This window comes from Jaminaea rosea (assembly GCF_003144245.1).
Source record: "Jaminaea rosea strain MCA 5214 unplaced genomic scaffold BDZ90scaffold_2, whole genome shotgun sequence".
Classification (NCBI taxonomy): Eukaryota; Fungi; Basidiomycota; class Exobasidiomycetes; order Microstromatales; genus Jaminaea; species Jaminaea rosea.
Genome location: NW_020289976.1, coordinates 441,948 through 467,506, shown reverse-complemented (window position 1 = coordinate 467,506; position 25,559 = coordinate 441,948). Strand labels below are relative to the sequence as shown.

The 25,559-nt window shown below is 58.8% G+C and overlaps 12 protein-coding genes across 12 annotated transcripts; 6 read left to right on the top strand and 6 right to left on the bottom strand.

The window, feature by feature from the left end:
- Positions 1-875: 875 nt before the first annotated feature.
- Positions 876-2,783, bottom strand: BDZ90DRAFT_230324 (DUF1771-domain-containing protein). Its single transcript, XM_025505428.1, has 3 exons — positions 2,258-2,783; positions 1,817-2,173; positions 876-1,742 (listed from the first exon to the last, which is right to left on the bottom strand). The coding sequence occupies exons 1-3, from the start codon at positions 2,318-2,320 to the stop codon at positions 1,149-1,151; spliced, it is 1,014 nt and encodes a 337-aa protein (XP_025364068.1). The 5' UTR covers positions 2,321-2,783; the 3' UTR covers positions 876-1,148.
- BDZ90DRAFT_273441 (hypothetical protein) lies at positions 2,509-3,610 on the top strand. Its single transcript, XM_025508804.1, has 3 exons — positions 2,509-3,203; positions 3,286-3,368; positions 3,452-3,610. Exons 1-3 carry the CDS (start codon positions 2,773-2,775, stop codon positions 3,559-3,561), a joined length of 624 nt encoding a protein of 207 aa, XP_025364067.1. The 5' UTR covers positions 2,509-2,772; the 3' UTR covers positions 3,562-3,610.
- A 24-nt stretch (positions 3,611-3,634) lies between these two features.
- Positions 3,635-6,750, bottom strand: BDZ90DRAFT_230322 (hypothetical protein). The gene has a single exon (XM_025505427.1). It carries the CDS (start codon positions 6,344-6,346, stop codon positions 3,854-3,856), a length of 2,493 nt encoding a protein of 830 aa, XP_025364066.1. The 5' UTR covers positions 6,347-6,750; the 3' UTR covers positions 3,635-3,853.
- Positions 6,751-6,842: 92 nt separating this feature from the next.
- On the top strand, positions 6,843-8,857 carry BDZ90DRAFT_273439 (PLP-dependent transferase; the record flags this gene model as incomplete). The annotated part of the gene is made up of 3 exons (XM_025508803.1): positions 6,843-6,914; positions 7,058-7,142; positions 7,473-8,857. 3 exons carry the CDS (start codon positions 6,843-6,845, stop codon positions 8,855-8,857), a joined length of 1,542 nt encoding a protein of 513 aa, XP_025364065.1.
- Positions 8,858-8,902: 45 nt separating this feature from the next.
- Positions 8,903-10,213, bottom strand: BDZ90DRAFT_109643 (hypothetical protein). Its single transcript, XM_025503217.1, has one exon. It carries the CDS (start codon positions 10,176-10,178, stop codon positions 8,949-8,951), a length of 1,230 nt encoding a protein of 409 aa, XP_025364064.1. The 5' UTR covers positions 10,179-10,213; the 3' UTR covers positions 8,903-8,948.
- Positions 10,214-10,583: 370 nt separating this feature from the next.
- On the top strand, positions 10,584-12,400 carry BDZ90DRAFT_213714 (hypothetical protein; the record flags this gene model as incomplete). Its single annotated transcript, XM_025504176.1, has 5 exons — positions 10,584-10,880; positions 10,995-11,301; positions 11,381-11,777; positions 11,858-12,124; positions 12,193-12,400. Coding segments are annotated over 5 exons (1,476 nt in total), but the record flags the coding sequence as incomplete, so codon positions are not given.
- Positions 12,193-14,925, bottom strand: BDZ90DRAFT_230320 (hypothetical protein). The gene is made up of 2 exons (XM_025505426.1): positions 14,744-14,925; positions 12,193-14,671 (listed from the first exon to the last, which is right to left on the bottom strand). The coding sequence occupies exons 1-2, from the start codon at positions 14,851-14,853 to the stop codon at positions 12,577-12,579; spliced, it is 2,205 nt and encodes a 734-aa protein (XP_025364062.1). The 5' UTR covers positions 14,854-14,925; the 3' UTR covers positions 12,193-12,576.
- A 253-nt stretch (positions 14,926-15,178) lies between these two features.
- On the top strand, positions 15,179-15,718 carry BDZ90DRAFT_245292 (hypothetical protein; the record flags this gene model as incomplete). Its single annotated transcript, XM_025507499.1, has 2 exons — positions 15,179-15,223; positions 15,404-15,718. 2 exons carry the CDS (start codon positions 15,179-15,181, stop codon positions 15,716-15,718), a joined length of 360 nt encoding a protein of 119 aa, XP_025364061.1.
- A 1,073-nt stretch (positions 15,719-16,791) lies between these two features.
- Positions 16,792-18,072, top strand: BDZ90DRAFT_230319 (cyclophilin-like protein). The gene is made up of 3 exons (XM_025505425.1): positions 16,792-16,865; positions 16,956-17,310; positions 17,390-18,072. The coding sequence occupies exons 1-3, from the start codon at positions 16,801-16,803 to the stop codon at positions 17,975-17,977; spliced, it is 1,008 nt and encodes a 335-aa protein (XP_025364060.1). The 5' UTR covers positions 16,792-16,800; the 3' UTR covers positions 17,978-18,072.
- Positions 18,073-18,147: 75 nt separating this feature from the next.
- On the bottom strand, positions 18,148-19,885 carry BDZ90DRAFT_249116 (CRAL/TRIO domain-containing protein). The gene is made up of 2 exons (XM_025507648.1): positions 19,156-19,885; positions 18,148-19,066 (listed from the first exon to the last, which is right to left on the bottom strand). Exons 1-2 carry the CDS (start codon positions 19,660-19,662, stop codon positions 18,179-18,181), a joined length of 1,395 nt encoding a protein of 464 aa, XP_025364059.1. The 5' UTR covers positions 19,663-19,885; the 3' UTR covers positions 18,148-18,178.
- A 138-nt stretch (positions 19,886-20,023) lies between these two features.
- BDZ90DRAFT_273436 (hypothetical protein) lies at positions 20,024-21,369 on the bottom strand (the record flags this gene model as incomplete). The annotated part of the gene is made up of 4 exons (XM_025508802.1): positions 20,024-20,397; positions 20,477-20,503; positions 20,580-20,955; positions 21,043-21,369. 4 exons carry the CDS (start codon positions 21,367-21,369, stop codon positions 20,171-20,173), a joined length of 957 nt encoding a protein of 318 aa, XP_025364058.1. The 3' UTR covers positions 20,024-20,170.
- Positions 21,370-21,560: 191 nt separating this feature from the next.
- BDZ90DRAFT_258365 (hypothetical protein) lies at positions 21,561-23,692 on the top strand (the record flags this gene model as incomplete). The annotated part of the gene is made up of 2 exons (XM_025508063.1): positions 21,561-21,810; positions 21,915-23,692. 2 exons carry the CDS (start codon positions 21,561-21,563, stop codon positions 23,690-23,692), a joined length of 2,028 nt encoding a protein of 675 aa, XP_025364057.1.
- Between the last annotated feature and the right edge of the window lie 1,867 nt (positions 23,693-25,559).

The window sequence follows — 25,559 nt, the reverse complement described above, 5'->3', positions numbered from 1 at the left end:
GAGATGTTTGGAGCAAGGGGGAAAAGAAGGTACGGTGCGTGCGATGCGATGCTTGCGTTGGCGAGATGCAGACGCAGCCACGTCAACTTCCACGACGGATGAGGATGTTGGATGGACAGAAAGAGAGAGAGGAGCTAGAGCCGCCATTCGCCCGCCGGCCATTAGTCGCCCACCATTAGCGGCTTCATTGGACCACCCGTCGTCGTTGCCGCTCATCGCGGGACGCTTTCGACCCGCCCGCCCGTCCGCTCCATCGCTTGCTCGACGCAAGGAGTTGAGCGAGGCTGAGCCAGGCTCTGATCCGCATCTCAAAAGAGGGGCCGTGCCCACTGACGCAGTGCGTCGCTAGAATCGCCCGCCTCATCTCGCCACTCTACCGAGAAATGCGCTCGAGACGAGACCAGCATGCGGTGCGGGGAAGAAGCGCAAGCTCGTCACAGCACTAAAAACAGCCAGCCAGGAGACTAGTCTCGTACCACCATGCGATGCCATGCGACGCGCCCAAGCAACGGCGCCGAAGCTTCGACGTCTGCCAGGCAGCGACGAGCCGACCTGCCTTATTGAGGAGCACGTAGGGCTCTGGGTGCGAGGCTCGCACACCTGCTAGATGCAGTAGCTAGCTGTGAGGGGCTTTTCTTCAGACGAGACGTCCGGATGTCGACCGAAGATTCCGATGACGACATACGATCGTTGAGCCCGCCGGCCAGGACCACGCATGCAATGATACCAGGGTGCGGCGTCTAGCAGGCAGTGCGGTTGCGAGTGTGTCTTGGCGGTGTAGCGTGCGATACGAAGTCGCAGCCAGGGATGGACGGGCAGCCTCGCTCGCTACAAGCGGTTCTGACGGCGAGCTTCGGACAGTGCAGCCACAGGCCCGCTCAACCACCCCTGACCGGGCAAACAAATAGACTCGTGGTGGAGCTGCCAGTCCCGATAGGCGGATGTGATGATCATCGCAGGGAGAGCAAGCCGCGCTCATCACGTTCGCGTCACGTCTGTTTCTCGTGCGCAGCAGAGCGCTCGATATCATGATTAGCTACGAGGTAGAGGTTGGCGGACAAAGGTATAAGAGATGAGGCCCTGCAGTCCTGCGGCGCTGCTCTACATGACGGTGCACTGTGGGCGAGCAAGAGAAGAAAAGAGTTCAGTCAGCCGATGCTCGCCACTACCATCCGGCTGTCGCGGCTACTCACTTGCTCCTCATTCCCACTGGCCTGCTGTGCCAGCCCCCTCGTAAACCCACCAGCGTCCCTTCCAAAGGCACCCGTCGCCTTGCCGGTCAAATCTACCACAAGCACACCCGAATTTTTCGGGTCCAGATGCGCTTGCAGATTGTACTTCCTCATCAGATCCTCAATTGCCGGCTTGATATGCGCAACATGGTCCTTTGAATGGATGCCTTTGCCTACGATGATCCGCACAGTCTGGTCACCGCGTCGTTGACGTTGCGCCACTTCCTGCTCGGTACGGGTGATGGCCTCTGCTGTGTAGAGGCCGTGCAGATCAACCTCGTCCGGGCCAGAGTCCTCGTTGTTGGCTACGTAGATCCAGTCGGCCGCCTCCTTGTTGAGCTGCTCCATGCGCGACTTGTGCTCGTGGCCCTCATTCGAGAGCTGCTTGGCTTTGCTGCCGTCGCCGTGGCTGTACGCTGAGTGAGACTGGTCGAAGCATTTAGCCATCAAGTCGCCTTCCCGGCGAGCGTCATTACGGAGCTGCATGTAGCGTTGATTCTTTGAGTTGACCTGCAGGAAGATTTGTAGGAGGGTATACAAAGTGAGTTCCGGTGGTCCTGTCACGCAGCTCTCGACGTACTCACCGCATTGTCATTGTAATTCGGGTGGTGAGGCTTAAGGCCACTCTGCTGCTGATGACCCTGCTGAGGCTGGTAGCCATACTGTCCGTGAGGTGGCGGATGATCGTAGCCTCCCTGTTGAGGGTAGTTCTGTCCGGTAGTCGGCGCTCCGTAGCCGTAGCCTTGTTGTTGAGCTTGTTGGGCTGTGTAGCCGGTCCCTGCAGCCGCGCCTGCATACCCACCTCCTGCGGCGCCAGAGTACTGCTGCGTCTGACCTCCACCACCACCTCCTCCCATCATACCCCCAAATCCTCCTCCAGCACCAGCACCGCCTCCGCCGCTACTCGGCTTGTTCTTGTTCTTCTTCCACCAGAGGAAGGCCTGCGCGGATGTGGATGAGGGGAATCGGGGACGATCAGCTACCCTACCCCACTTCGACTCTCAGCCTACCCTGCCGCTGCGCACCTTCTTGCCATACTTCTTGATTTCATATTTGTGCGCCTTGACGAAGCGTATGATTTGGTCCATGGTAGCGTTGCAATGAGAAAGAGGAAGGAGCGAATGCAGGATGCGATGCAGCAAAAGCGGATGATTGGCCCGTCTTCCGTCCGCCCGGCGTTTGGGTGGAGAGCTGCTGCACCGCCGACTTGAAGCTCCCACGCGAGCCGTTCACGATCCTCATGGCGGACATCACTTCATGAATGGTGATGGCGACGACGACGCCCGTCGAATCTTACTGACCGCCCTCTGACTTGATCCTGATGTTCAGATCGGGACTCGGCGTCCAGGCCGGTCTCACGAGAAGATCTCTCATAGTGACTCTTGCCATCAAAGAGGGTTCGCTCGTCGACGGACTTCCTCGTCCTTGAAGCGAGATCACGCAGGCGTAGGCGTAAGAGCGTCGCTGGTTCGTATTACTTCGTTGTTCCTGTCTTTGAGAGTGACATGATGCTCGACGGCGATGTAGAGGAGGAGGCTGTATGAATGAGGGAGCAGTCGGTTGTCCGAAAGATACAAAAAGGCTGCTCTTCCTACCTCCCAACTCTACCGAACCTCCGTGTCACCAAGCACTACTCCCCCGACGCGACCTCCACTTCAGCATGTTCTTCCTGTCCACGCTCAGCTCCATGGCCCTCGTTGCCGTTTCGGTCACCAGCATTGCCGCCAGTCCGCTCTCCCCTCGCGCCACACCATCCTGCTACGGCATCACAGGCCCATTCTTCATTAATGGCAAATCTTACGCGCTCGATGGTCAGACAGTGTCGTCCCCCGTGGTCGTCTCGGGCACGACAAACCTCTCGGCCATCTGGTACGCCAACGGGCATGGAGGAGCCCCTTGCGACAGCGGCTTCGCTTTGGGGATCACCAAGGACTCACTAAGCAACGCGCCCAAGACTCTCCTCTCCTCCGAGTAAGTGCGAAAACAGCTCGGCCTGCCACGCTCATCTTGCGAACGCTGACGCTGAGCTACTTGACGCCCACCGCTCACGCAGCTGGCAGAACGACCTCTCGATCAACGGTCCCCAGGCTAGCCTGATTCGCATCGATGCTAACCGATTTCAATACGGCAACTACAGTCAGTCTCATCCTTCCCTGCCTCACCTGATCACCATCTCCCCACCAGAAACGCTGACCCTTCTTCCCTTTCCCTCCGCACAGCCGCCTGGTTCGTCCAGTACGACCCCTCCAACGGCAACGTGCTGAGCCAGAGCAACAGACTGCCACTTCTCATCAACTCGGACTACGGACGTCCCAACCCCTCTTCGTGAGCAGGCCGCCTTGCACTGTGCGAGAAAGAGGGCAGAATGTGGATCAAGCACCGGCATCATCAACCCATCTCAATGCTCCATCATCGACGTGGCATGTCTGAATGAAATATGATAAGGATACAATTTGAATGAGCAAAAACGAGCGAGCGAGGCGCCTGAGCGATGTAAATCGTGTCTGCGTGGCAGAGCCCCGAGGGACCCGCCTTCCTTTTGCGTGCGAGCCGACCTTCTACGTGACCCGACTTTGTGACCGTACTTGTCCATCATACCAGCCTGGCGTCGTGATCGGGCATCAACCACGCGTGGAGACCACTTGGTTGAGCCTATACCACGCCCGACTATCCTGCGAACTCGCTGACTCGCCCGCCTTGCCCATCGACCTCACCTCCGAAAGCGGGAAGACCGTCTTCTTGAGAGACGTCGTCTTGCCCGTCAACAAAGACGCCAATGATCGAGCTCCACCAGTGCCCACCTTCTCCTTGCCTGGCTGAGCGCCTCCTTCATTCTCCTCCTCCCCTTCCCTCAAGCCCTCAAGCGCCTCAATCCTCTTGCCCTCGAGCCCCAACCGTCCTGCCTCACTCTTCAGGCCCCTCGGACCAGGCAACCTCGCCTTGTCCGCCCACCCAGCAGGCTCAAGGGCGACCTCCTCCACAACGAGGGACAGTCCATCGTGCATCCCCAGCCAGTTGCGACTCCACAAGCCGCCAGCATAGCTTTCACGATAGCCCACCAGGCGGGGAGCTACGCGCAGCACGACGCGGATGTCGGGAGGAGAGTAGAGGGGTGTAGCATCGTTGGTTGAATGGCCATTCGGGGCGCCCAACTCGCCTTGAGGCGAAGAGGAGGGGAGACGGGTCGGTCCCTCGATCCAGCCTGCATGCACGCACATCCCAAGCACATCCGAATCGTCCGTGTACACCTCGCTGCCCCACACCTTGCGCTCTGCCAGACCACGATTGGACCAGAAAGGCATCGTCCGAGCGGTCGACTGCACTTCCTTTATTTCTCGCCCACTGTCAGTAGGCAGATCTACTCTGCAGCCATGCTGTCTCGCTTTCCAACCCAAAGTCCAGCCTGCTCCAGCCCTTGAGTCGCTCTTCTCCCGGTAAGCTCCAAGAAGCTTGCCAGGGATGCGCACCTCAAGGAGGGCGCCAACGTTTCGTACGATGAGCTCCGCAGGAAGGAGGGGACTTACGAAAGGCTCATAGACGAAAGAGCCTGCGAGATGAGGGCCGGAGCTTGGTGCTGCTCCATCAGAGCTGGCCTCGCCTTCTTTGCTTGCGGCGGCATTCTCTTCGAGCCAATGCCAGACCCCATCGCTGATCACGCGATGGCGCTGCAATTGATGAATGGGCGGGCCCATCTGCTGCTGCTGTTGATGGTGCGGGTGGAGGTGATGCGGATGGTGAGGAGGACCGTGGTGGGCAGGGTGACCTGGGCCAGGCGGATGCAGAGGAGCCGCAGGAGTCGGGTCAGGTACCAGACCGTGAGGATGATGAGGATGATGTGCAGCCATCTCCGCAGGGTGAGCATGCGGAGGTGGAGGCGGAGGTGGCATAGCCGCAGCCGCAGCTGCGGCGGCCGTAGAAGGAGCCCGGTGATGTCTGTCGTCATATGCGCCGTTTCCGTTGACAGCAGGTGGATGCATCTCGTGCTGGGGTGCAGAGGGATGCTCCACCCTCCTTGCCGGCTCTCTGCGTCCATCATGATGGCGAGTTCCATTCGTAGCAACAATTGGCGGAGGAGGAGGCGGGTGCTGCCCGTATAAGTGACCATGCTCGTACATGGCCATCTCCTCGTGCGTGGGCCTTCCCGGCGGACCAGGTAGCATGTGGGGAGCATCGTATGGACTGGCCATGTGGTGCGGAGGAGGTGGAACGGCGACGCTCGGGCTTACGGGTGGTGGAACTTGCTTGTTGCGTGCCTTCTGCTGCTCCACTGATGCAGTACGACGATGCGCCTTCTGGACGGGAGGAGCGGACGGTCTGACGTCGTCACGTTCTCGATCTCGCTCACGCTGAGCATGGCGCTGCTGCTGAGCTGCTGCTGCGGCTGCTGCCTGTTGCTGCTGGTGCTGCTGGTAGTAGTACTCTTCCTCTGCTGCTCGATAGTCATAGCCTGGCGGATACGTCTGATGGTGCTCCCAGGGCGCATATTGGTCGTAAGCCGCCGATCGTTTGCGCTTGTGCTGCGACTCGCGGGGATCGCGCCCACCATATTCTGCCGTTGCTGCTGCGGAAGGAGGGGAGCGACGCTGCTTGAGAGGCTCAAACCTCATCGCAGGGGACTGCCGATCAGAAAGCGTAGGAGGGAGAGGAGGAGGTAGAAAGGCATCCCGAGATTGGGTCCTGCTGTGACCTCGTCCGGGAGGCGATGGGGCTTGGTGGTGAGGCGGACCATGGGGATGCGCATGGTGAGGGTAGCCATCGTATCCTTCGTGGCGGTAGTGGACGGCTATAGGGCCATGCTGGGCCTCATAGTGCTCTCTCTCCCTATCTCTCTCCCTTTGCTCCATCATGCGATGCTGCTGATGCTGCTCTCTGCGCCAAGCCTCATGATGATCGATATGGCCATGATGGTATGCACCGCCGTGACCGTCCATCTGATGATGCTGCATCGGATGCGGCAGATAACCTTCTGCGGGCGAGTGCTGCTGGTGCTGAGGCGGCGGAGGAAGATGATGCGGATGCTGTGCGTGCTGATGATAGGGCGAGGCTGCCGTGCGTTGGCGCTGCTGCTGCTGCTGGTGTTGGTAAGATGATGGAGGAGGCGAAGATGGGTTCATGACAATGCCGTGATCGACGGCAGATGGTGATCGATTTGCTCCCGTAGATAGGTTGCGGCAGAGCAAAGTGCGTGCCTACGACGAGCGGATCAGCGAAGGCGGCGGCACAGGGCGGCGTTGATAGCGATGATGGGCGGCGGCGTTCCGTTGGACCCTTTGCCGTGAATCGACGATGAAGACGAGCAGGGGGGAGCGAGCGGACGATCGGTGACAAAGGATGAAGAAGTCAAGCTGCGTGAGATGGGTCGAATGATGACAACGAGAACGAAGGGGCGGTGAGGAGGATGAGAAGGGGGCGCAATGAGATGAGAAGCGAAGAGCAAGAGCAAGAGCAGCAAGGTGAAGACGGGGCGTCGCTTGGAGCGCGAGCGACCCCGGTCCCAAGGCTGCAGCTGAGGAAGAAAGTTAGGCGGCGACGATGACAGACCAACCAGACGAGACGAGACCGCCGCGCCCGTCTCTGCCGCTCAACCGCCAGCCGCTGCCTTGCTCCGTCATGAGCGTCGACGACTGTTTTGGCCTGACTGGCCTCCTGCTGCTACGCCTGCTGCTGCGCCTGCGCCTCTCGGTGCGCCTCTACGCATCGAAACGCTATTCTGGCCGCGCCGCCGCCCTAGACGCCGCCGACGACCTAGCGCCCGCTTGGGCCTTGCTTGCGTTTGTGCATCCCGCCGTCGACGTCTGCGCTGCCTGCCTCTGCGACGGCCGAAGCATCGAGATCTTCGCAACGCAACCGCAAGCAACACGACACGACATGACATGCCTGCTGACTTGAGAGATGGTGGTAGTGACGATCGTGAGTGAGCGTGCAGATGCGCGCAAGCACGGTGATCGATAATATCGACGACATTGTCTGAGCCAGCCATCCTCGTCTTGCCAGTCTCATGGACACTCTCTGCTTGTGTGTCAGAGAACGAAGTTACTCAGGCAGAGGCAGGGCCGACTGACGGACGGGACCCTGGCGGGCTGGCGGCTCAGACCGCCGGGGAAAAAAGAGACGCGGGCCGGTGAGGACGGAGATCTCGGCCGCCCTGACAGGCGAGTGCAGCATTGAGTCACTCGACTTCTTCCTTTCATTCCTCACACATCGATTGCTCGCTGTTACTTCTCGCAATGGCACCTGAAGCTACCAACACAAATGGCGCCTCATCCTTCTCGTCCTCATCGTCCTCGCCGGACTGGTCGACCTATCTAGGCACCTCCAAACCCCGCCTGCCCGCGCCGATCCGCTCTCTCTTCCCCCTTGAGCTCATCCCAGGCATGATCTCTCTCCTTGCGGGCAAGCCAAACGCAGACACCTACCCCTTTGCCAGCATCAATCTCGAGCTCAAGCCCGGCCCGGATGGCACCACACCCGCTCCTCTGCGCATCGAGGGTAAAGACCTTGAGGATGCCCTGCAATATGGGGCTACGGCTGGCCTGCCGAGGCTGAATAAGTGGCTGGTAGACTTCCAGAGTCATGTGCATCGCCGCCACGTAGATGCGCAGAAGTGGCAGGTGACGCTAGGCGTGGGCTCACAAGATCTGTTGAGCAAGAGCTTTGAGATGTTGCTCGACCCTGATGTGGATTCGATCCTCGTCGAAGAGCCAGCATACGCCGGTATCCTCCCCTGCCTGCACGCCTGCCGCGCAAATGTTGTGTCCATAGCATCAGACGACCAAGGTGTTGATCCGCAAGCACTGGAGGAAGCCCTCGCCAACTTTCCAAAAGACAAGCCCAAGCCCAAGTGCCTCTACACGACACCTACAGGCGCGAACCCATCAGGCACGACAGCATCAGAACAGCGTAAGCGTGACATTCTCGCCATCTGCAGGCGGCATAGCGTCTTGATTCTGGAGGACGATCCCTACTACTTCCTCGACTTCTCCAAGCTTGGCGAGGACCCCGTGACGCGATATAGGCCATTGAGCTATTTCGCCCTTGATGGCGAATCGGCCAGCCCTGGGCTGGTGCTCCGCTACGACTCCTTCAGCAAGGTCCTCTCTGGCGGTATGCGTCTGGGCTACCTCACTGCCCACCCTACCTTTGTGAAGGGCATCGACCTGATCACGGGCGTGGCCAACCTTTCCACCTCGGGCGCGGCGCAGTGTATCGCACTAGCCATTCTCGAGCACTGGGGCGTCGAGGGCTTCCTCCAGCACGCAGACAGGGTCGCCACATTCTACCGCGATAGGCGTGATCGATTCGAGGCGGCAGCGCGACGTGTGCTGGGTCGGGGTCCTGCAGTCGCAGAGTGGATTACACCGACAGCGGGCATGTTCTTGTGGCTCAAGCTCAAATTGCCAGAGGACGAGCAGGACTCGTTCAGCATCATCTCGAATGAGGCCAAAGATGCGGGCGTGCTAGCGGTGCCTGGCGGAGCGTTCATGCCGATGAGGGGGAAGGAAAGCTGTTATGTTAGGACGAGCTTCTCGCTGGTGCCGGAGAATGACTTTGAGGAGGGCTTTGAGAGGTTGAGGAGAGTGATCGAAGGAGTATGGAAGAGGAAGGGATTGAGCGTGCCCGCATGAGGCACGGGAATAGGACAGCATACTTGCCGCAGTTGCGTTATCTAGTGATCAATTGGACTGAGCTGCAACAATCGCGTCGCACCGCGTACACCTATGGCCCCTTCTTGACAACGGCCAGGAAGGCCTCCTTGTCCCTCCACCCTAGTCCCGTCTTCCTCAATCTACTCATGCTCGAAATCAGCCCCATGACCCCATCAGCCAGCACATCAATCTCAGGTCCCCTCGGCGCATTGCCCAAGGCACTGATGTCTGCCTGATACCCGGGGCTTGTCGGGCTCTCATCCACATCCAGCAGGCGAAGCTGCACACCCCTCGCAAAGGTCAAATCCGCACAGAGGCTCACCACATGCCTCAACGGCCCACCTGCCGGCTGCGGAGCGCTGCTGGTAGCGCTGGTCCTCGCGAAAGGGGTGGGCGGATCGTACTTGACGCTCGCGATGTACAGGTTGGCCTGTCCCTTACCCATGCGCAACGCTCCAGTGGCGCGATAGAGGTCTCTCCATGATTGGGGAAAGATCGCTGGGGAAAGGGCAGAGAGAAGTCCACGATTGTTGGAAGTGACGAGTTCTGGAAAGATGAGGATTGGTCGCTGTGAGCGGGAGGAGAGGGAAGGAATGTCGAGGGGTTGTGAGGCCAGAGGGTTGGATGGGTAGAGAGGGGCCTGGCCTGATGCTGCGTGATTGAGTGCCGTCAGGAAGGGAACGGGTACAAAGCCCAGGACTTTTCGTTGGTCGTTGACTCCTCCCGCTGATGCGCCTGCGGCGGCTGAGGCGGCAGCGTTGACTTCGGAGACGACGGACGCTCCCGCATTCCTCCTTCTCGCCGTCTTTGAGTTGGGCGTCCCAGTTGCCGTAGTGCTAGCGGTGCTGGGTGGCTCAGAGACGACGGGCAAGGTGAATTGAGGATTGAACTTGATGGCAAAGATGAGAATGTCGATCCAAGACGAAGAATTGCATAGAATGACGTCCCCTGCCTTTGGCTGCCATGGCTTGTGCTGCAGCGAGGCAGAAGTGGCTGCTGCGCGGCCTCTGCTTTTCAGCGAGACCTTGTCCGTGGCGATGGGGGCGAAGCCGATGAGAAGTAGGGATGCTTGACCGAAGATGGAGTACAGGATCGGCGAGGTTGCGGGGATGAAGGATAGGAGGGACCAGAGGAGTGCGACGATGCTGAGGAGAATGAGCCGCACGGCAGCGACTAGGTAGGCTGGCAGGCGTGCGAGGATGGCCAAGGGGGAGGCAGAGGCCGCAGACGAGGGGGCGACGGGTGTCAGAAAGACCTGAATACCCGTACCGCTATCCCTGAAGCGCGAAAACTTCTCCATGTTGACCACGAATGAGGATCGATGGAAGGGTAGGGTTAGCAGGGCACGACGACGTGCGTCCCTCTGATCCGCTTCGATCTTCCCGCTCGCTCGGACCACACGCGCGGCGCCTCCGCTCCCACTCAACTTGCCTCGGACCGCGTCTTGTGTGGGGCGAAATGAAGTAGTCGACCGGCAACGGCGGCGGCGGCGGAGGCGGCTGTCGGCTTTTGTCCGTACCATCAACTTCATCTCGACTCTCAAGCCCCTCACCTCCTCCCTGCTACTGCCATCATCCTCCGCCGGTCCTTTCCCACAGCATACAGCCACTGGCGTGCCACGCTGCTCCCCTCCCCCTCAATCAACTCTTGCTCGCCACGCCAAATAGCAAGCATGAGCACCTCATCACCACCGGGAGGAGCGTGGTCGTCGTCGTCGTCATCCGCGACTCACATCCTCCCCGCCCTTCAACATGCCCTCACCCGTCTCTCCATCACAACCCCTCGTCTCATACCCTCACCAGCCACTCAGCCACGACGCGCCTCTGTCGCGCTCATCATTCGTGTGCGACCTCGCCCGGAGGATGACGAGTATCTCGCGAGACAGTACGACGCTGATGGTCTCCCCTTGCCGGGGTCAGAGGTCGACAGAATTCTTACCCAGTCAGGACTAGGAATGGGTCAGAACGATGGCGCGGTGTCCAGAGCTGCGAGCCAGGTGGGCGTACCCGCCACTCCACCTGTGCCGCCCTCAAAGGCCTCCTCAAGGCAGCATCGTCACATGTCGTCTGCCGCAAGTGCAGCCTCGACCTCGACCACTGCGACTGCAGCCACGCAGCAACCCGGCCTCCATTCGACGCTCTCATCCTTCTTCTCCCTCCCTTGGGTCAAGCGCGGAACTCCCGAGATCCTCTACATCAAGCGCGCCACACGTCCCACCGACAAGTGGTCAGCGCATGTAGCTTTCCCCGGTGGCAGGAGAGATGAGACGGACGAGGATGGCTTGTATACGGCAATGAGGGAGACTTGGGAGGAAGTCGGGCTTGATTTGGCTGATAGAGACTTCGTCAATGTTGGGCAGCTGGATGATAGAGAGATTACTAGCTCATTGGGCAAGAGATTGTTGATGGTACTGAGCCCGTTCGGTGGGTATCGCAAAACCGAAGCGCAGCAAAGTCTGCAGCCACTGACTGAAAGAGTCTCTGCCCTCTCGCACCGCCGCAGTCTTCATACAGACCACCCCCTTCTCACACCACCCGGAGCTTCAGCCAACAGAAGTAGCCTCAGCGCATTGGGTCCCTCTCTCGCACCTGTACACCCCCGCACCCAAATGGGGTGTCGTCTCCATAGACATCTCTACGCGTCTAGCCCCCAAATCGCGGGGCATACGCATGCTTCTCCAGGGCTTGCTGGGCAAAATGGATTTCAGGTGTATCCTGCTGCCCAACGAGCCTTGGGCTGTTGCTGGGGAAGAGGGCGAGACGGAGACGCCCAGCAGTGAGGAGGTGGGCCCGAATGGAGAAAAGGCAAGAGCAGGGGCAGCTGCAATGACTACGCTGCCTTGGGAGGACGAGAGCAAGATGGAGTTGAAGTTGTGGGGACTGACATTGGGTATGACGATGTGAGTGTAGGAGGCATGAGATGAACTATGCTCTGCTCCTGTTGCTGACTGCCTTTACTCCCATTGTGTACCCTTCACAGCGATCTCCTCGCCCACATGTCGACCCTCCCGACCTCACCACGGCCCTCTTCCAGCTCCAATGACCGCCACTCTCAACCATCGATGCATAGCATCCTCCACCCATCGCACCATCAACGGAGCCGTCTCCTCCCAATCCCGCAATCAATTCGCGACGCGACCGCGAGACTACGATCAGAGCTACACCTCAATCCTCCACCAATGGCAAACGCCAAGGCTCCCAGCTTGACGAGCGTATTCCCCAGATTCAGTAATGCGGACGTCAATTTGTAAGTGCCCACGCTCACCTCGTTCTATGCTCGTCTAACTGATCCTCTTCTCATGCCATCACGCACAGCTGGATCTGGATCTGTGGCTTCCGTTACCGCACGGTCATCCGTTCATGGCAATCGGCTCTCGGCACACCGATGGAGCGACGCTTCAACTGGTCTGGTCTCGCGCTCGCCGCTTTCTACTCCGCAGTGAGACGGGCGCTGATTGTTGCCTTGCTGCTGCGGGGATTGGGAGCCATCGCCCTGCTCGGGGGCGGGGCTTGGTGGGTTGGAGAGTGGTTGAGGGGCTTGCGATCTGCCGGTACGGTAGGGATGGTGGGGCACGGCCAGGTCAAGAGGGGTTGAAGAGGAGAGATCGGTCACGTATTGCCTGTCAATTACGTTAAGAGGGCAATGCCTTCTACGCACACAACTCGCATCCATTGCTAGTCCATCTCCGTCCGCTTCACTCACGCAGCCTGACCGACAGGTAGCGCGCTCCACACCGTTCCCAGCACGGCCATGATGGCCGCGAGGACGATGAGCGTCGTCTCTGCAGCTCGTCTTAATGGGCCGAGAGTCTGATGAGGCTGAGAGCGAGTATGAGTGGACCTCATTGTGCTCGCAGAGGGGCGACGAGATGCTGCCTTCCTCGGCACTAGACCGTCCTCGAGGACCTCATCCTCACCGTCCTGCCCCTCCGTGACGCCCACAGTCACCCCGCTCGCCCTCTTCCCACTCGCCCCGCTCACCCTCCTCTCAATGCGCCGTCTCGCCTTTCCTCGCCTAGGGCCAAAGACAACCAAGTGCGCGGCCAATGGTCCGCAGATGCAGGATAGGCCAGCGAGGACCGAGCCAAGAAAGGACATGAGGGAGGCAAAGCCGGGTAAGAGAATAGCGGTCACCAATACGAGCGAGGGAAGGAGGAGCGTGACGAGGAAGCGGCGCCATGCTCGACTCCGGGCGTGAGATTGCGAGGAGGAAGCTTGAGCTGAGGCGTGACTCGATGTTGGGCGCCGGGGTTGATGCTGCTGCTGCTGGCTCTGCTCGATGCTCCGTTGCTTTCGCAAGCCCAGCAACGAGGCAGGCGTTGCGGGCGTTGTGCTGATAGTGTGCTGCTCCTCTTCATCATGCCCAATCGTCCTATCTCCCTCCGCCTCCGCCTCTGTATCAGTGGCGATCTGCGACTCCTCACTAGCTTCCACGGCCGCATGAACCCCACCCGGGACGAGTCCCTCGACCGTCGTCTGCACTGGCCTCAACGCAAGCGCGAATTTGCTCACGCTCACAGCCGCAATGAGCCCAACGGCCAGGTGGGTTGTCCACCTCGGGTACTCTTGAACTCCAGCCAGGTCCTGGGTGATCTCGTCGCTGACAGAGCGTCCAAACATGAGATACCCGGCGATACCCATAGAGAGATAGAGGATCGTGGCGATCACGTAGGCCGTATCCAGCATTCTGGGGAAGCGTTCTGGCTGACGCATGTCGCGTACCAAGCTCGGAATGATAGGATGAGAGGAGAAACCGCTCATGATCAGTCCGAACGCGAGTGGTAACTTGCCCCACTGCGGAGTGAAATCCAGTGAGTCGGGCATTGGTTGCCAGAGTGAGCCGGGAGAGTGGGTCTTGACTGATCCGTTGACAAAGACGATGAGGAGGAGAGAGCAGGTGGTGAAGATGCCTACCAGCGAGATCGGAGAGAGGAGGCGCATCGGCATGAAGCAGGTGGGGAGTACGACTGCAAAGCCGGCTACCTTCAGCAGCCAGCTGGGGAGTGACGTATTCGCTGGGAGAATGGCGGCTATACTGTCCCCAAACAGGACGAGAAGGGCGACGCTAACTGCCCAGAGCTCCGAGCAGAACAGCAGCGTGACTGCTACTCTGGACTTTTCCCCGAATGCCAGCCTCCCGATGTCCGCATAAGTAGCCAAGGAAGGGTCGCTCATCATAATCTTGTGTAGCAGCTTGCCCGTGTAGTTGGTGATGAGTCCCGCGATAATGAACAGGAAGATGCCCAGCGGCATCCCGGCGTAGGAGAGAGCCAGAGGTAGGGAGAGGATGCCCACGCCCGCAAGAGCATTTACGCAGTTGAAGAGGGTCTGGCCGAAGGTTGAGCTGCCTGTTGCTGCGGGCAGGGAGTGGTGAGGGTGGGACAGGTTGCTTTGCACGGCAGAGGAGCGTCGCCTTTGTTGCTCTTGGTGGGAGAGAGACGAGCGCGATGCGCGTTTGGAACGGAGGAGAAGGGGCGAATTTTCTGTCGCTGAGGACGTGGGCGCTGCGCTCGTCGCAGTGCGTGAAGAATCTACTGTGCCAAAGTCAAGGGGCTGAGGGAAGAGACCGTCCTCGTCGCCATTGATGCTTGGCTTGATTGAAGTTGCCTCGTCCTCGTCATCTTCGTCTTGATAAAGACTGTCCTCTTCGCCGACATTGTCATCGTCCTCTCCCTCAGCGTCGGTATCATCGCCATGCGGTCCCCTCCATCGCGCTTCGGCCGCGAAGCTTGGCGAGGTGTTGAGGTTCTGCCCATAGAATGCTTGAGAGCGAGAGTATGAAAAGACAATGTCTCTGAGAAGGCGAGCGTGGGGAGAAAGGGCATGTCAGTGAGACGATCGCAAGACGTAGCCTGATTGTGCTCACAAGCTGCTTCTCCATTGGCCTTGCGCCTGCTGCTCTTCTCCTCGGCGCGAGCTTGGTGCCGCCGCCGTAGCCTGGCCTCTTCCTTGGATCGGCCTACTAGCGGCGGGCATCGAAGGCGATCACGCTTGGATTGATGGGATGGATGAATGGTAAGTCAAGCAAGATAACAGCAAATGAAAGCTGCCATCGAAGCTCAATCTGGGTCGAATTCCACGGGCTGCAGGGCCTCGCCAAGCTGTGCTGCGTCCTGCATCGAATTGACCCAGTCGCGAGGCGGGGCTGCTTCCGTGCCACGCGAGCCAGATGAGAGCGACCAGACGACGGACATAGACAGACGGGCCGAGTCGAGATCAAAGGTCTGACGACTCAGCGCGATGGCCGCCTGCTAGACTTGGTATCCTTACCATTCACACATCTTCTTCGACTCTGGCAGCGATGGCGCAAGAGGCAGGCTTTGAGGGCACCATGGATGGCGCTCCGGTTGCGGGCCCGTCGTCTCACTCACCTCCACCATCATCAACATCACGCTCTCCCACCCCTCCTCTCACTCCTCCTCCAACCCTCACCCCGCTACCCGGCCCGCTCCTCCAATCCCTCTACACCTCTTACCCGCTCCCGCTCGCTCTCCCCTTTCCACCGCCCCTGCAAGATTCCTCAAAGCGCACAGTCTGCAAACACTGGCTGCGTGGCCTCTGCAAGAAGTCAGATGCGACCTGCGACTATCTCCACGAGTACGACATGCGCAAGATGCCCGAGTGCCGCATGTTCGCCACCTTTGGCTTCTGCAATGCGGGAGAGGAGTGCTTGTACCGTCATAAGCTGCCCAAAGAGAAGAGAAGGGAGTGTGAGGAGTATACGAGAGGGTTCTGTCCGAGGGGACCCGAGTGCGCCAAGAAGCATGTGAGGAGGGTGGTGTGCGACTATTATCTGGCGGGATTCTGTCCCAAAGGACCCGAGTGTGAGAGGGCGCAGTGAGTGTCGAGACGAGTCAAGATCATTTTGAGAGGTGGCACTGACGTTGCTTGCTTCTCCCTGTTTCGCCGAACAGTCCCAAGTCCACCCCTCCCTCAGCTCAATCACGCCGCACCTCACCCATCCTCACGCACAAGGTCCTCACAGCAGAAGAAGCCTTTGGCCCTCCTCCGCATCTGCGCGATCAAGAAGGCGGAGGCGGTAGAGGCGGAGGAGGCGGCTTCAGAGACAACGCAGGCGGGGGCGAGCGTCGACCGCCACGTCCGCCTCCGGGACAAGGAGGAGGTCCTCCCGGAGCAGCAGGAGGCGGCGGCGGGGGAGGTGGCGGAGGACGTCGCGATCTCAGCACGGTCCTTTGCTTCAAGTGCGGTGAATATGGTCACTTTGCCAACGTCTGTACGAATCAAAATCGACCTGGTAATCGCGGTGGTGTGGAGAGGGGGGCGGGGGGGAGGGAGAGGGGATAGGCGCTCATGTGGGAGCGAGGATTCTGTCAATTGCAAGCGAATACCCAATGATGTCGTGTGTGCGCTGCGGCTTGGCCTGCAATGCTCGGGGGGGGGGGGGTCTGGTGCTCATCATGAGTGCTGATTGGCGTTGTGTGCTGCTTGGCGCTCGTCTCATCGCCTCTCCCTGCTGGGCTGCCGCGTCGACGGCATCTCCAGTCGAGTCGAAGTCGCGAGAATCCCCAGAACGACGCACGGACTCGAGCGCAAATCTGGGCGAGTCGTTGCGTTTGCGGATCTTCCTTTCTCACTAATCATTGTCAAGCTTCACTTCATCATGGCATCTACAAGCAACCCTATCGTCTGTGAGCTCATCTGTTCATAAATGCGGGACATATCAACCAGCTCAGCCTCTTACCTCCTCCCTTGTTGTCCGCAGACTTCGACGTTTCCTTCTCCGGCTCTCCAGCCCCGACCCGCCAAAATGCCAACCGCATAGTCTTCGAGCTCTATGCGGACAAGGTACCCAAGACGGCCGACAACTTCCGCGCCCTCTGCACGGGTGAAAAGGGTACCAACGAGGATGGCGTCAAGCTGCAGTATGCGGGTAGTGGATTTCATAGGGTCATCGAGAAGTTCATGATCCAGGGTGGGGATTTCACAAATGGTGACGGGACGGGCGGTGTGAGCATCTATGGCGAGAAGTGAGTGTGTTGACGGGCCTGTTAGGATACAAACGTCGGCCTGAGAGCGCTCACCACCATTGCTTCCCGCTCTTTCGCCTCGCGCGCCAGGTTCGCCGACGAGGACCTTACAGGCAAGCACGACCGCCCCTTCCTTCTCTCGATGGCCAACGCCGGGCCCAACACCAACGGCTCCCAATTCTTCATCACCACCGTACCCACGCCCCATTTGGACGGCAAGCACGTCGTCTTCGGCCGTGTGCTCGCGGGCAAGGACGTGGTTAGGCAGATTGAGAAGACGCAGAAGGGCGCCAATGACAAGCCCGTCAAGGCCATCACGATTGAGAGTGCCGGAGAGCTGCAGAGGAGTGAAGAGGAGAATGGGTGGGGAATTGAAGCTGATGCGTCGGGTGACAAGTACGAAGAGTTCCCTGAGGACAGGGAGACGGAGAATGTCGAGGAGAGCGTGAGTGTCGAGCGAGCCGCGACAGTCTCCTCAATCAGCATTTCACTGACAAGCCCACCCTTCCTCCCGTCGATCGCAGCCGGAAATTGCTCTGCGCATTTCGCAAGAGCTCAAGTCCATGGGCGGCACCCTCTTTGCCTCTGGCTCCTACGGCCCTGCCCTTGCCAAATTCACAAAATCGCTCCGCTACCTCAACGTCCACCCCGTCCTACCCGACACGCACGACAGCAAAGCCAAGCCAGAGTTCGCCAGAGAGTACACGCAGTTGAAGGCGGCCTTGTACCTCAACTCGGCGCTCTGTGCTCTCAAGATGGCGGAGGCGGCTGCCGGTGACGTTAAGAAGGAAGGCGCGCAAGGCGAGGCAAAGGCTCATGCCCGCCAGGCAGAGGACAGTGCGAGTAGCGCCATCTCCGTCGTAGAGTCATACCACGTCCCTGGGTCTGCCACTTCATCGAAGGACGACGCCGACCTGGCAAAAGCGTACTACCGTCGAGCTCTCGCTCGCTCACGTCTGAATGACTTTGAAGGGGCAGGCAGTGATCTGACCGACGCTGCGAGGGTGCAGCCTAACGATGCCGGTATCAAGAGGGAGAAGGTCAAGTTGGAGGAGGCAAAGAAGGCGCAGAAGGAGAGGCAGAGGAGGCAGTACGCCAAGATGTTCGGGTGAGCTCGGGTTTGGGTGAGACAGAGGGTGACAAATGAGGGAGCCAGGTGTCGAGTCTAATAGAAGCGAGCAAAAATCAATCTCTTACATCACACGCCATCTGAATCGTGAGGCATTCGTCTGCAAGTGTATTTACGCATCAGTCATGAGGTGGTACAGCGCTGTCTATCCCAGTCTTCTCGCCTTGAGTTCCACTTCGGCCATCTAACCCGTAAGCTTCTCCTTGTCGGCCGCAGCGGCCGGCCTGCCATCCACGCCTGCCGCATTCCACGGTCCCGCATCACTCCTCACACAACCGCCCGGACCTTTACATTCACATTTGCCTCCAAGTCGCTTGGGCAGCGCCTCTGCATCAATGAACTGCAGCAATACCCCGCTGTAGTCAGCCCCGGTGATGTCGATCTTATCGACTGTATTCGGGGGTAGCCAGCCTTTCAAGTAGCCCCAGATTGTGCTGAAAAGCCAAGGAGCATTAATGATCTGTACTCTCCCACTCAATTCTGGGAAATTGTTGTCCAAAATCGAGAGGAGTTGCTGAAGTTGCCCCTTGAAATTCCAGAAGGTGCTCATCCCCAATCCCTGGATATCGAGGATCATCAGATTGTCCTCTATCAACCTCCCGTCGGGCGTGGCAGCACTGCAAGCCTTGTAGCGATACCGTACTGCGTGCTCGAGCGTGACGGCGAAGTTCTTTACGATGCGGTCCGGATTCGTATGAACCCAGAGTTGAGCTGGGTCCAAACCTGCGAGATCCTGAACGAAGATGGGACGACCGAGCTTGTCCACTTTGTGGAAGTACATCTGCCAGCCCGCCTTGGCCACTTGTTCCCTCTCGGAAAAGTCGAACTCCGTCATGAGTCGGTCGAGATCGACACTCTTTTTCCATTCGACGCTCTTGTTCCACATTTCCCGGGCTTGGCTCACATTCCAGTTGCGAGCGCGTAGGAAGCGGCATAGCGGGATCTCGAGCTCTTCTGGTGTGAATTGAGATGTTGGTGGGAGGGCAGAGTCAGAGGATAAGAGACCGGTGAGTTGGAGGAGGGCAGAGGTTTGAGAAGGCGATAGGTTTCCTGGATGGCCTGGGCGGGGTCGCTGTAGCAGCGGCAGGTTGACGAGGAGAATGGTCAGCACGACATTGAGTACGGTGCCGTGACACGAAGCTCATCAGCGCGGACACTCACCCACTTCTTACCCGTCATCTCTGGTGGCAGCTCCTCTGCATTTTCGTCTACGTTCGTGCTCGTGCTGGACACTGCGGCTCCTGCTGTATTGAGGGCGGCTTTCTCTCTCATGCCCACTGACGAGCCCGCTGCGAGGGCGCCGTTGACGCTGACACCTGCTCCTGTCGATGTCGTTGCGCTCGTCGTCGCAGCTGCCTCGCCCTTTGCGCCACCCGCCCCCTCTTTTGCGCTCTTATTGCTCTTCAAGCTCGCTTGACTGGCCGTCCGCGATCTCATCCCCAGAAAGCCACTCTTGCGCTCCTTCTCTGGGCTACTGCTACCGCTTCTGCTCCCGCCAACGTCGAGGTACTGCATGTCTTTCGTAGCTGCATTGACAGACTCGTCGTTGGAGGCTGGAGGGACTGGCGAAGGCTTGCGCGACCCGCGTGGCGAGTCAGCGGATGAGCCCTCGCCGGCGGCGTTGGCGTTCAATGAGGCGCTTGAGCGGCTTCGAGAGAAGAAGGACATGCTGCTAGCCTGGCGGTGGGTTGGATTGGACGACGAGGAGGGACACGGACAAGATAAGGAATGAAAGAGGCGACGTCGATTCGTCGGCCTTGTGGGTGGAGGGGCTGAGCCTTGCAGGCGGCGGACCACGTGGAACTTGCACGGGGATCGGTGCGATGATCTAGATGCTGGGCGGCTGAAGAAGTCGTGATGATCGTCGAATCTATGATTTGGCTAGGAGGTCAGGAATTCGATGCAACAGCCGTTGCTGCGTCGTGTGCGACTTGCGGATTCGACGGTCGCGGCCTTCAACTGCCGAGACCGGCCGGACCAGGGGTGGAGGGCGGGCCGGAGACTTTGACAAGGAAGACGCAGACAGAGGGGAGCAGAGGTGCATACATTCCACTCTCTACTTCTCTCGACCATTCAAGTTTCTTTCTTTCGGCGATCGGAAACACATGTACTGATCGCCTTTTGAAGCATAACTCATGCCCCGCAACTCGCTACTCTCCAGATGTCAGCGGGGCGCTCATGCCTCCCACTCGTCCATGGCCTCAAAGAACTCCTTCAAAAGTCCAACCTGATCGTCACGCTCTGCGCCTCGCACGACGCAGTACTTGCGACCTTGCAGAACCTGCGGAGTGACGATACCCAGCTCCTTGCCGTTAGCCTTGATCTTGGACAGCGTGTCATCCTTGGAGCCGACGGTGAGGCCGCCGGCCTCGTTGATGATCGTGAAGCCGGCGCCAATGTCCCCTGCGAGTTGAAACAGTAAAGGGGATATCAGCTTCGTCGCTTAGCACCATCAGGCTTCTGGGGCTGACCGTCCACTCACAAGCCCAGCAGCCGATCTCGTGGTACACTGATGTCGGTAAAGAGGGGTGATGACGCTGGTCAGCTCGAATGCTTAATGCCTGGCCTGAATACTGCGCACTCACAGTCCATGCTGCCCTCAGCCACAAAGCAGCAGCTGAGAGCGGCACTACCGATACTCCTGATGCCTTGGACCATGTTGCCCCTCTGCGATGCGAGCTTCTCCATCGTCCTCGCCTTCCTCTCAACTGTCTCATGCTTCCTGTCCGACCCCCACTCCAAGGCAATCAGCGCCTGCTTGAGTGATGGCAGAGGCAGCGGCTTCTGCAGAGGAAGTTTGCGAGGTGTACCGTCGCTAGGAGTGATGAGGTAGGAGCCTTGCCCGGCTAGACCGGTGTACAGGCGGTCCAGAAAGGGAGCATAGACTACCCCTGCGAGCAGTTGGGACTTGTAAGCTACGGCGATGGAGATGCAGAAAAAGGGAAAGGCGTGGGTGAAGTTCTGGAAGTCGGCAGAAGTGGTGAGATAGCATGGCGGTCAGTCAAAGGCGATGGGCAACACCCAGTCTCTCTGCCTCTTTGGACTCACCGTAGTGCCATCAATCGGGTCGACGATGAAAGTCAAGGCATCATCCAACACGTTCTCTTCCCCAGCCGCATAGCTCTCCTCTCCGATGAACTTTGTTTCTGGGCCCCATTTGTCCAGTATGGCCTTCTTTACAAAGGCTTCGGTATCCTGGTCCGTCTTTGTGACGAGATCGCTCGAGTTCTTCTTGATGATGGAATCGTAGTCCTTTGCAATGTCGTCGCGCAGCGTCTCGCGCCCTTTGCTGATGACGGATCCCGCTTGCTTGGCGAGGGAGATGGTCCATTCGAGTACTTGCTGCGGATCGATGCTCGATGATGAAGAGGACATGGCTGCGAGTCGAGGTCGATGATAGGATACGAGGGGAGAAAGTCGTCATCAACTCGATGGCTCGTGCACTGGTCGACTGCACGCGGACCCGGATCGAGAGGCGCGGCGGCGCCGTTGAGTGGACTCGACTCGCCTGAGGCGCATCCAATCGACGACTTGAATTCGTACCACACCACACGCATCAACAGACCATGACGAGCGAAGAAGCAGAGGCCCAGCAGTCATCCAAGCGCGGAGAGCTTGCGCAAGATGTTGCGGCCTCACAGCCTGCAAAGGACAACGAGACATCGGTAGCAAAGGCGGATGAGGCCGATGCAATCCAATCAGTCGTCGACGTCGATGCCGCCGATCAGGATAGCATCAACAAGCCAAAGCCGCCACGATCCCCCTCGAAGAAGGTATACAGGCGAGTCATACCCATGGAAGAAGCGCAAATCAGTGGTGAGTGGTAGGGATGACGCGCGTAAACCCTGCTACAGAGGCCATATGCTGATCGTCACCACCCACAACCCCGTCCGCCGGCCCCCTTCTTTCCACGCACTTAGAAGAAATCGCTAGCCGCAAACGTGATCGCGAGGGCAGTCTCGAGCCCTCCTCGTCCTTTACATCTGCTCTGCAAAAGTCGTCACAAGACAACCCATCTATGCCAGATGCGGCATTGCCCACAAAGAAGAACAGGCTCATCGAGAGCAGCAGCAGCGGCGATAGCCCTACAGTTGTGGCGAAGGACGACGAAGCTGCAAGTGATGAGGGAGGTGCCGTTGCTACTGCCAGCGTCGAGGGCGCACAGGGCGACGGAGGCGAGAAAGTTGGGCATATCAGGAGGAGAGTTGAGGAGTTGAGCTATGATGAGAGAGAGTCGAAGAGGGCCGATATGGGGGAGAGTCACGCGGCTGAGGGCAACGGCGAGGCAGAGAAGGGTACGACCAAGGCAGCTGGCAAAGATTCCGCCAACGCAGGTGATCAACCTTCAAAGGGTGACAATGCCAAGTCATCCGAGCCACCGGCTCTCCCTCCGCGCAAGGACGCCGCTGTCGCCGCTACCTCTTCCTCATCAACACCAGCTGCAGCAGCTTCGGCTACTCCCGTGCGCAAACAACCCACCTTCGCCTCCTTCTCATCGACTTCCTCTCCCTTTACGAGTACTAGCGCAAGAACCGGAGTCTCTGGACCTAGCTGGCTTGCCGGTTCTGGAGCGTCGTCGTCCTCGCCCTCTCAGAGAAGCGCCTCACCTTTCGGCGCCCCGAATGGCTCAGCGGCGGCATCATCATCCAAGCTAAGCGGCGGAATGAGCGGCACGACTGGTGCGATCAAGCCGAGCGCGTTAGGCAGCAGTAGCAGCAGTAGTGCAAAGTCGCCTACATCGGACACATCATCAGTCGGCACAGCCACGCCAAAGGCACGGACTTCGGCTCCGTCAGCAAAGAAAGCAGGCGGTACTCCTAGCTTGGGCTTTGGAGCCTTCGCGGCTTCCAAGCCTTTTGCATCAGCAGGAGCAACAACTAGCGGTACATCCTCACCTGCTACGCCGGCACCTGGTGACGAGGCTGCAGCTGGCTCTTCTTCAGCTGAAGGGACGCCTGCAGCCAGCCAGTCAATCTTCGACCAGAAGCAAGGGACAACAGCGGATGAAGCAGACGCTGCCGAGTCTAGCAAGAAGGCAAGCGATACCACAGACGTTGAAGCCACAGCTGGCGACGACGAAGCAGCCACTGGGTCCGCCCCCAAACCCAAAGTCCAGCAGCTGGCCGAGACCGATCTCGCCACAGGCGAAGAAGGGGAGCGTACGATCCACAGTGTCCGAGCAAAGTTGTACACAATGACCAAAGAAGGGTCCAAAGACGGCACGTGGAAGGAACGAGGAACGGGCACGCTACGCGTCAACGTGCCCAAGGATCTCTACTACCAGCAGCGAAGCCAACAGTACCCGCAGCTGGGGAAGTACCCGAGGCCCTCTGTCTCCGCATCAGGAGGTAGTGGTGGAGCAAGCGCCGCTCGTCTCGTCATGCGAGCCGAAGGCGTGTTGCGACTGATTCTGAATGTTCGCCTCTTCCCAGGCATGGGCGTCGAGCTAGCCCAGGAGAAGTTCGTGCGCTTTGTAGCTCTGGAAGGTGGCGAGTCGGGAGGGGCACCATGTCACTTTGCAGTACGCTGCTCAAACGGAGCGGCAGGCAGGGCATTGTACGAGGCAGTAAAGGGGCAGATTCCGGAGGCGCCTGCTAAGAAGGAAGTGGGGGAAGAGGACGGGACAAAGAAGGAGATGAGCAAGGCTACCGGCTTTGTGATGAAGGAAACCGAGCCTGAGGGGGACGAGGCTGCGTAGTTGCGCGCTACGGGCGCAACTCAGGAGGAAGAAGCCTGCGATGCGCGACTGCGACTTCCGTAGCAGCTACGGTAGCGGTGGATATATTGAGTCGTGCTCTTCGAAACTCGAAACTTATGCTTGCCCACACCAGAAGCACGATCTTGACACTCTGTCAACATCAGGCTGATGACTCGCCCGACACGCGAAGCTCAACCCGCGATAGCCGATGGCCTACCCTTGTCGCGTGACCTGGTTCTTCACAGGCGCTCTCACTTTACTCTCGCACGGGAGAGCAGAAGGTTTCGCTTCAAGGAGATGATGACGAGCTCATAAGAGCGTGGGGACCCATTCTTCTCCATTGTAGCGACACGCTCGCTCTCCTCTCTTCTCTCGGATGAACAAGACGCTGAGAGCCATTGGAAGCTTGTCAAGAGCGCCTGTCTGTCGAGATACCGGCGGCGCTCCAATTGGTGTTATTTGCGGAGACTTGGACTAGCCTCTCCCGTATGCAGACAAGCCGTGGCATCGGGCGTTATTGGTGTTGCTAGAGCACAAAGTCTTGGTACCGACGAGGAGAGCTGCGCGTCATCAAAGACCCCACACTGGACCCTTTGCTTACAGCCAAAGGCGTCGCGTGACAGTGTCAGGTCAAGTCATACTCGGTCCTCGTTGACCTGAGTTTAGGCGGCGACAACGTTCGTTGCAAGTGCCTCGTACCTGCCGCGGCTGTTCCTCGTATCCAACTCCGAGCATCTTTCTACGCTAGTGGTTCGTCGGAGACATACTCCCGGTGTGGTTGACGTTGACCTCACAATCACAATGCTGGGTTGCAGACCGAGGTGGAGTCGCGGGCATAATCATAATGAGGCGCAACGAGGCCACGAGGGTGAGTTGAATGAGTCCGTTGCCAGCTTGACGTACGCTGCACGTCGTACTTCGGGCTGCTGCGGGATGTCTTGGCAGCTTGCGGTTCGTCTGCGCGAATTGAGTTCATTGTTTGTGCACTGAGATCTTGGACGGAGATGATGCACGGCGCGTACGCGCAGATAAGGCAAAGGTACTCAGCACAGCACTGGCGCATCTATCACGAACGAATGTCGTCGCAGCGCTCATCATCATCAGTGATGGCGTTGTCCTTTGCGACGCCTCTTTTGCCGTGGATCATCTCCAAAATACCGCTAGCGGGCCGCGGCGGAGATCACCAAGCTCCACAGTGGCGCGGCCATTTACGTACTCTCCGTCGAGATTGAGATGAGATGAATGGCTACCGTGGAGCACCTGAGCAGAGGAGAGAGGATATATCTTCAAGGAGGATCGAGCCCGATTTCCCACCGTCAGGAACAGCTGGGGGTGAAACTGACTTCACAGCACGACCGGCAACAAAGACGCTCGTCACCGACGCCACACTTCAAGTTCTAGCTCCGATCTGATGGGGAGGCAAAAATCAAAGAGATAGGCTGTGTGTGGTAAAGAATGTGCGACGGGTAGGGCGACTAGTCTCTCTTTTCCAGAAAGGAAGACGCACATCAGCCAGCATCATGACCGTCTCGACGTCCCCACATCATGTCGCAAGCTGATATGGTGAATTATACATTCGAAACCTAGCGAGACGAGAACTCTCACGCTGACGCTGAGGCCACCGAGCGTACGAAGACGCCTGCTGCTCCTCGTCCTTCCCCTCTGCATGTTGCTCTTTCAATCAAGTCAGCTTAATGAGCTCCTTGCACTGACTGCATCGTACCTAGCAATTGGTAGCTCAAGTGCCACATTCGCTCGACCCCAACATAAGCTCCATCTGAGCCTGCGGGCCTGACAGCGGTAGCTTTTTGAGCCGTGTATTAAGCGTGAGATGAGAAAACGACTGAGACCCAATCTCGCACTTAGC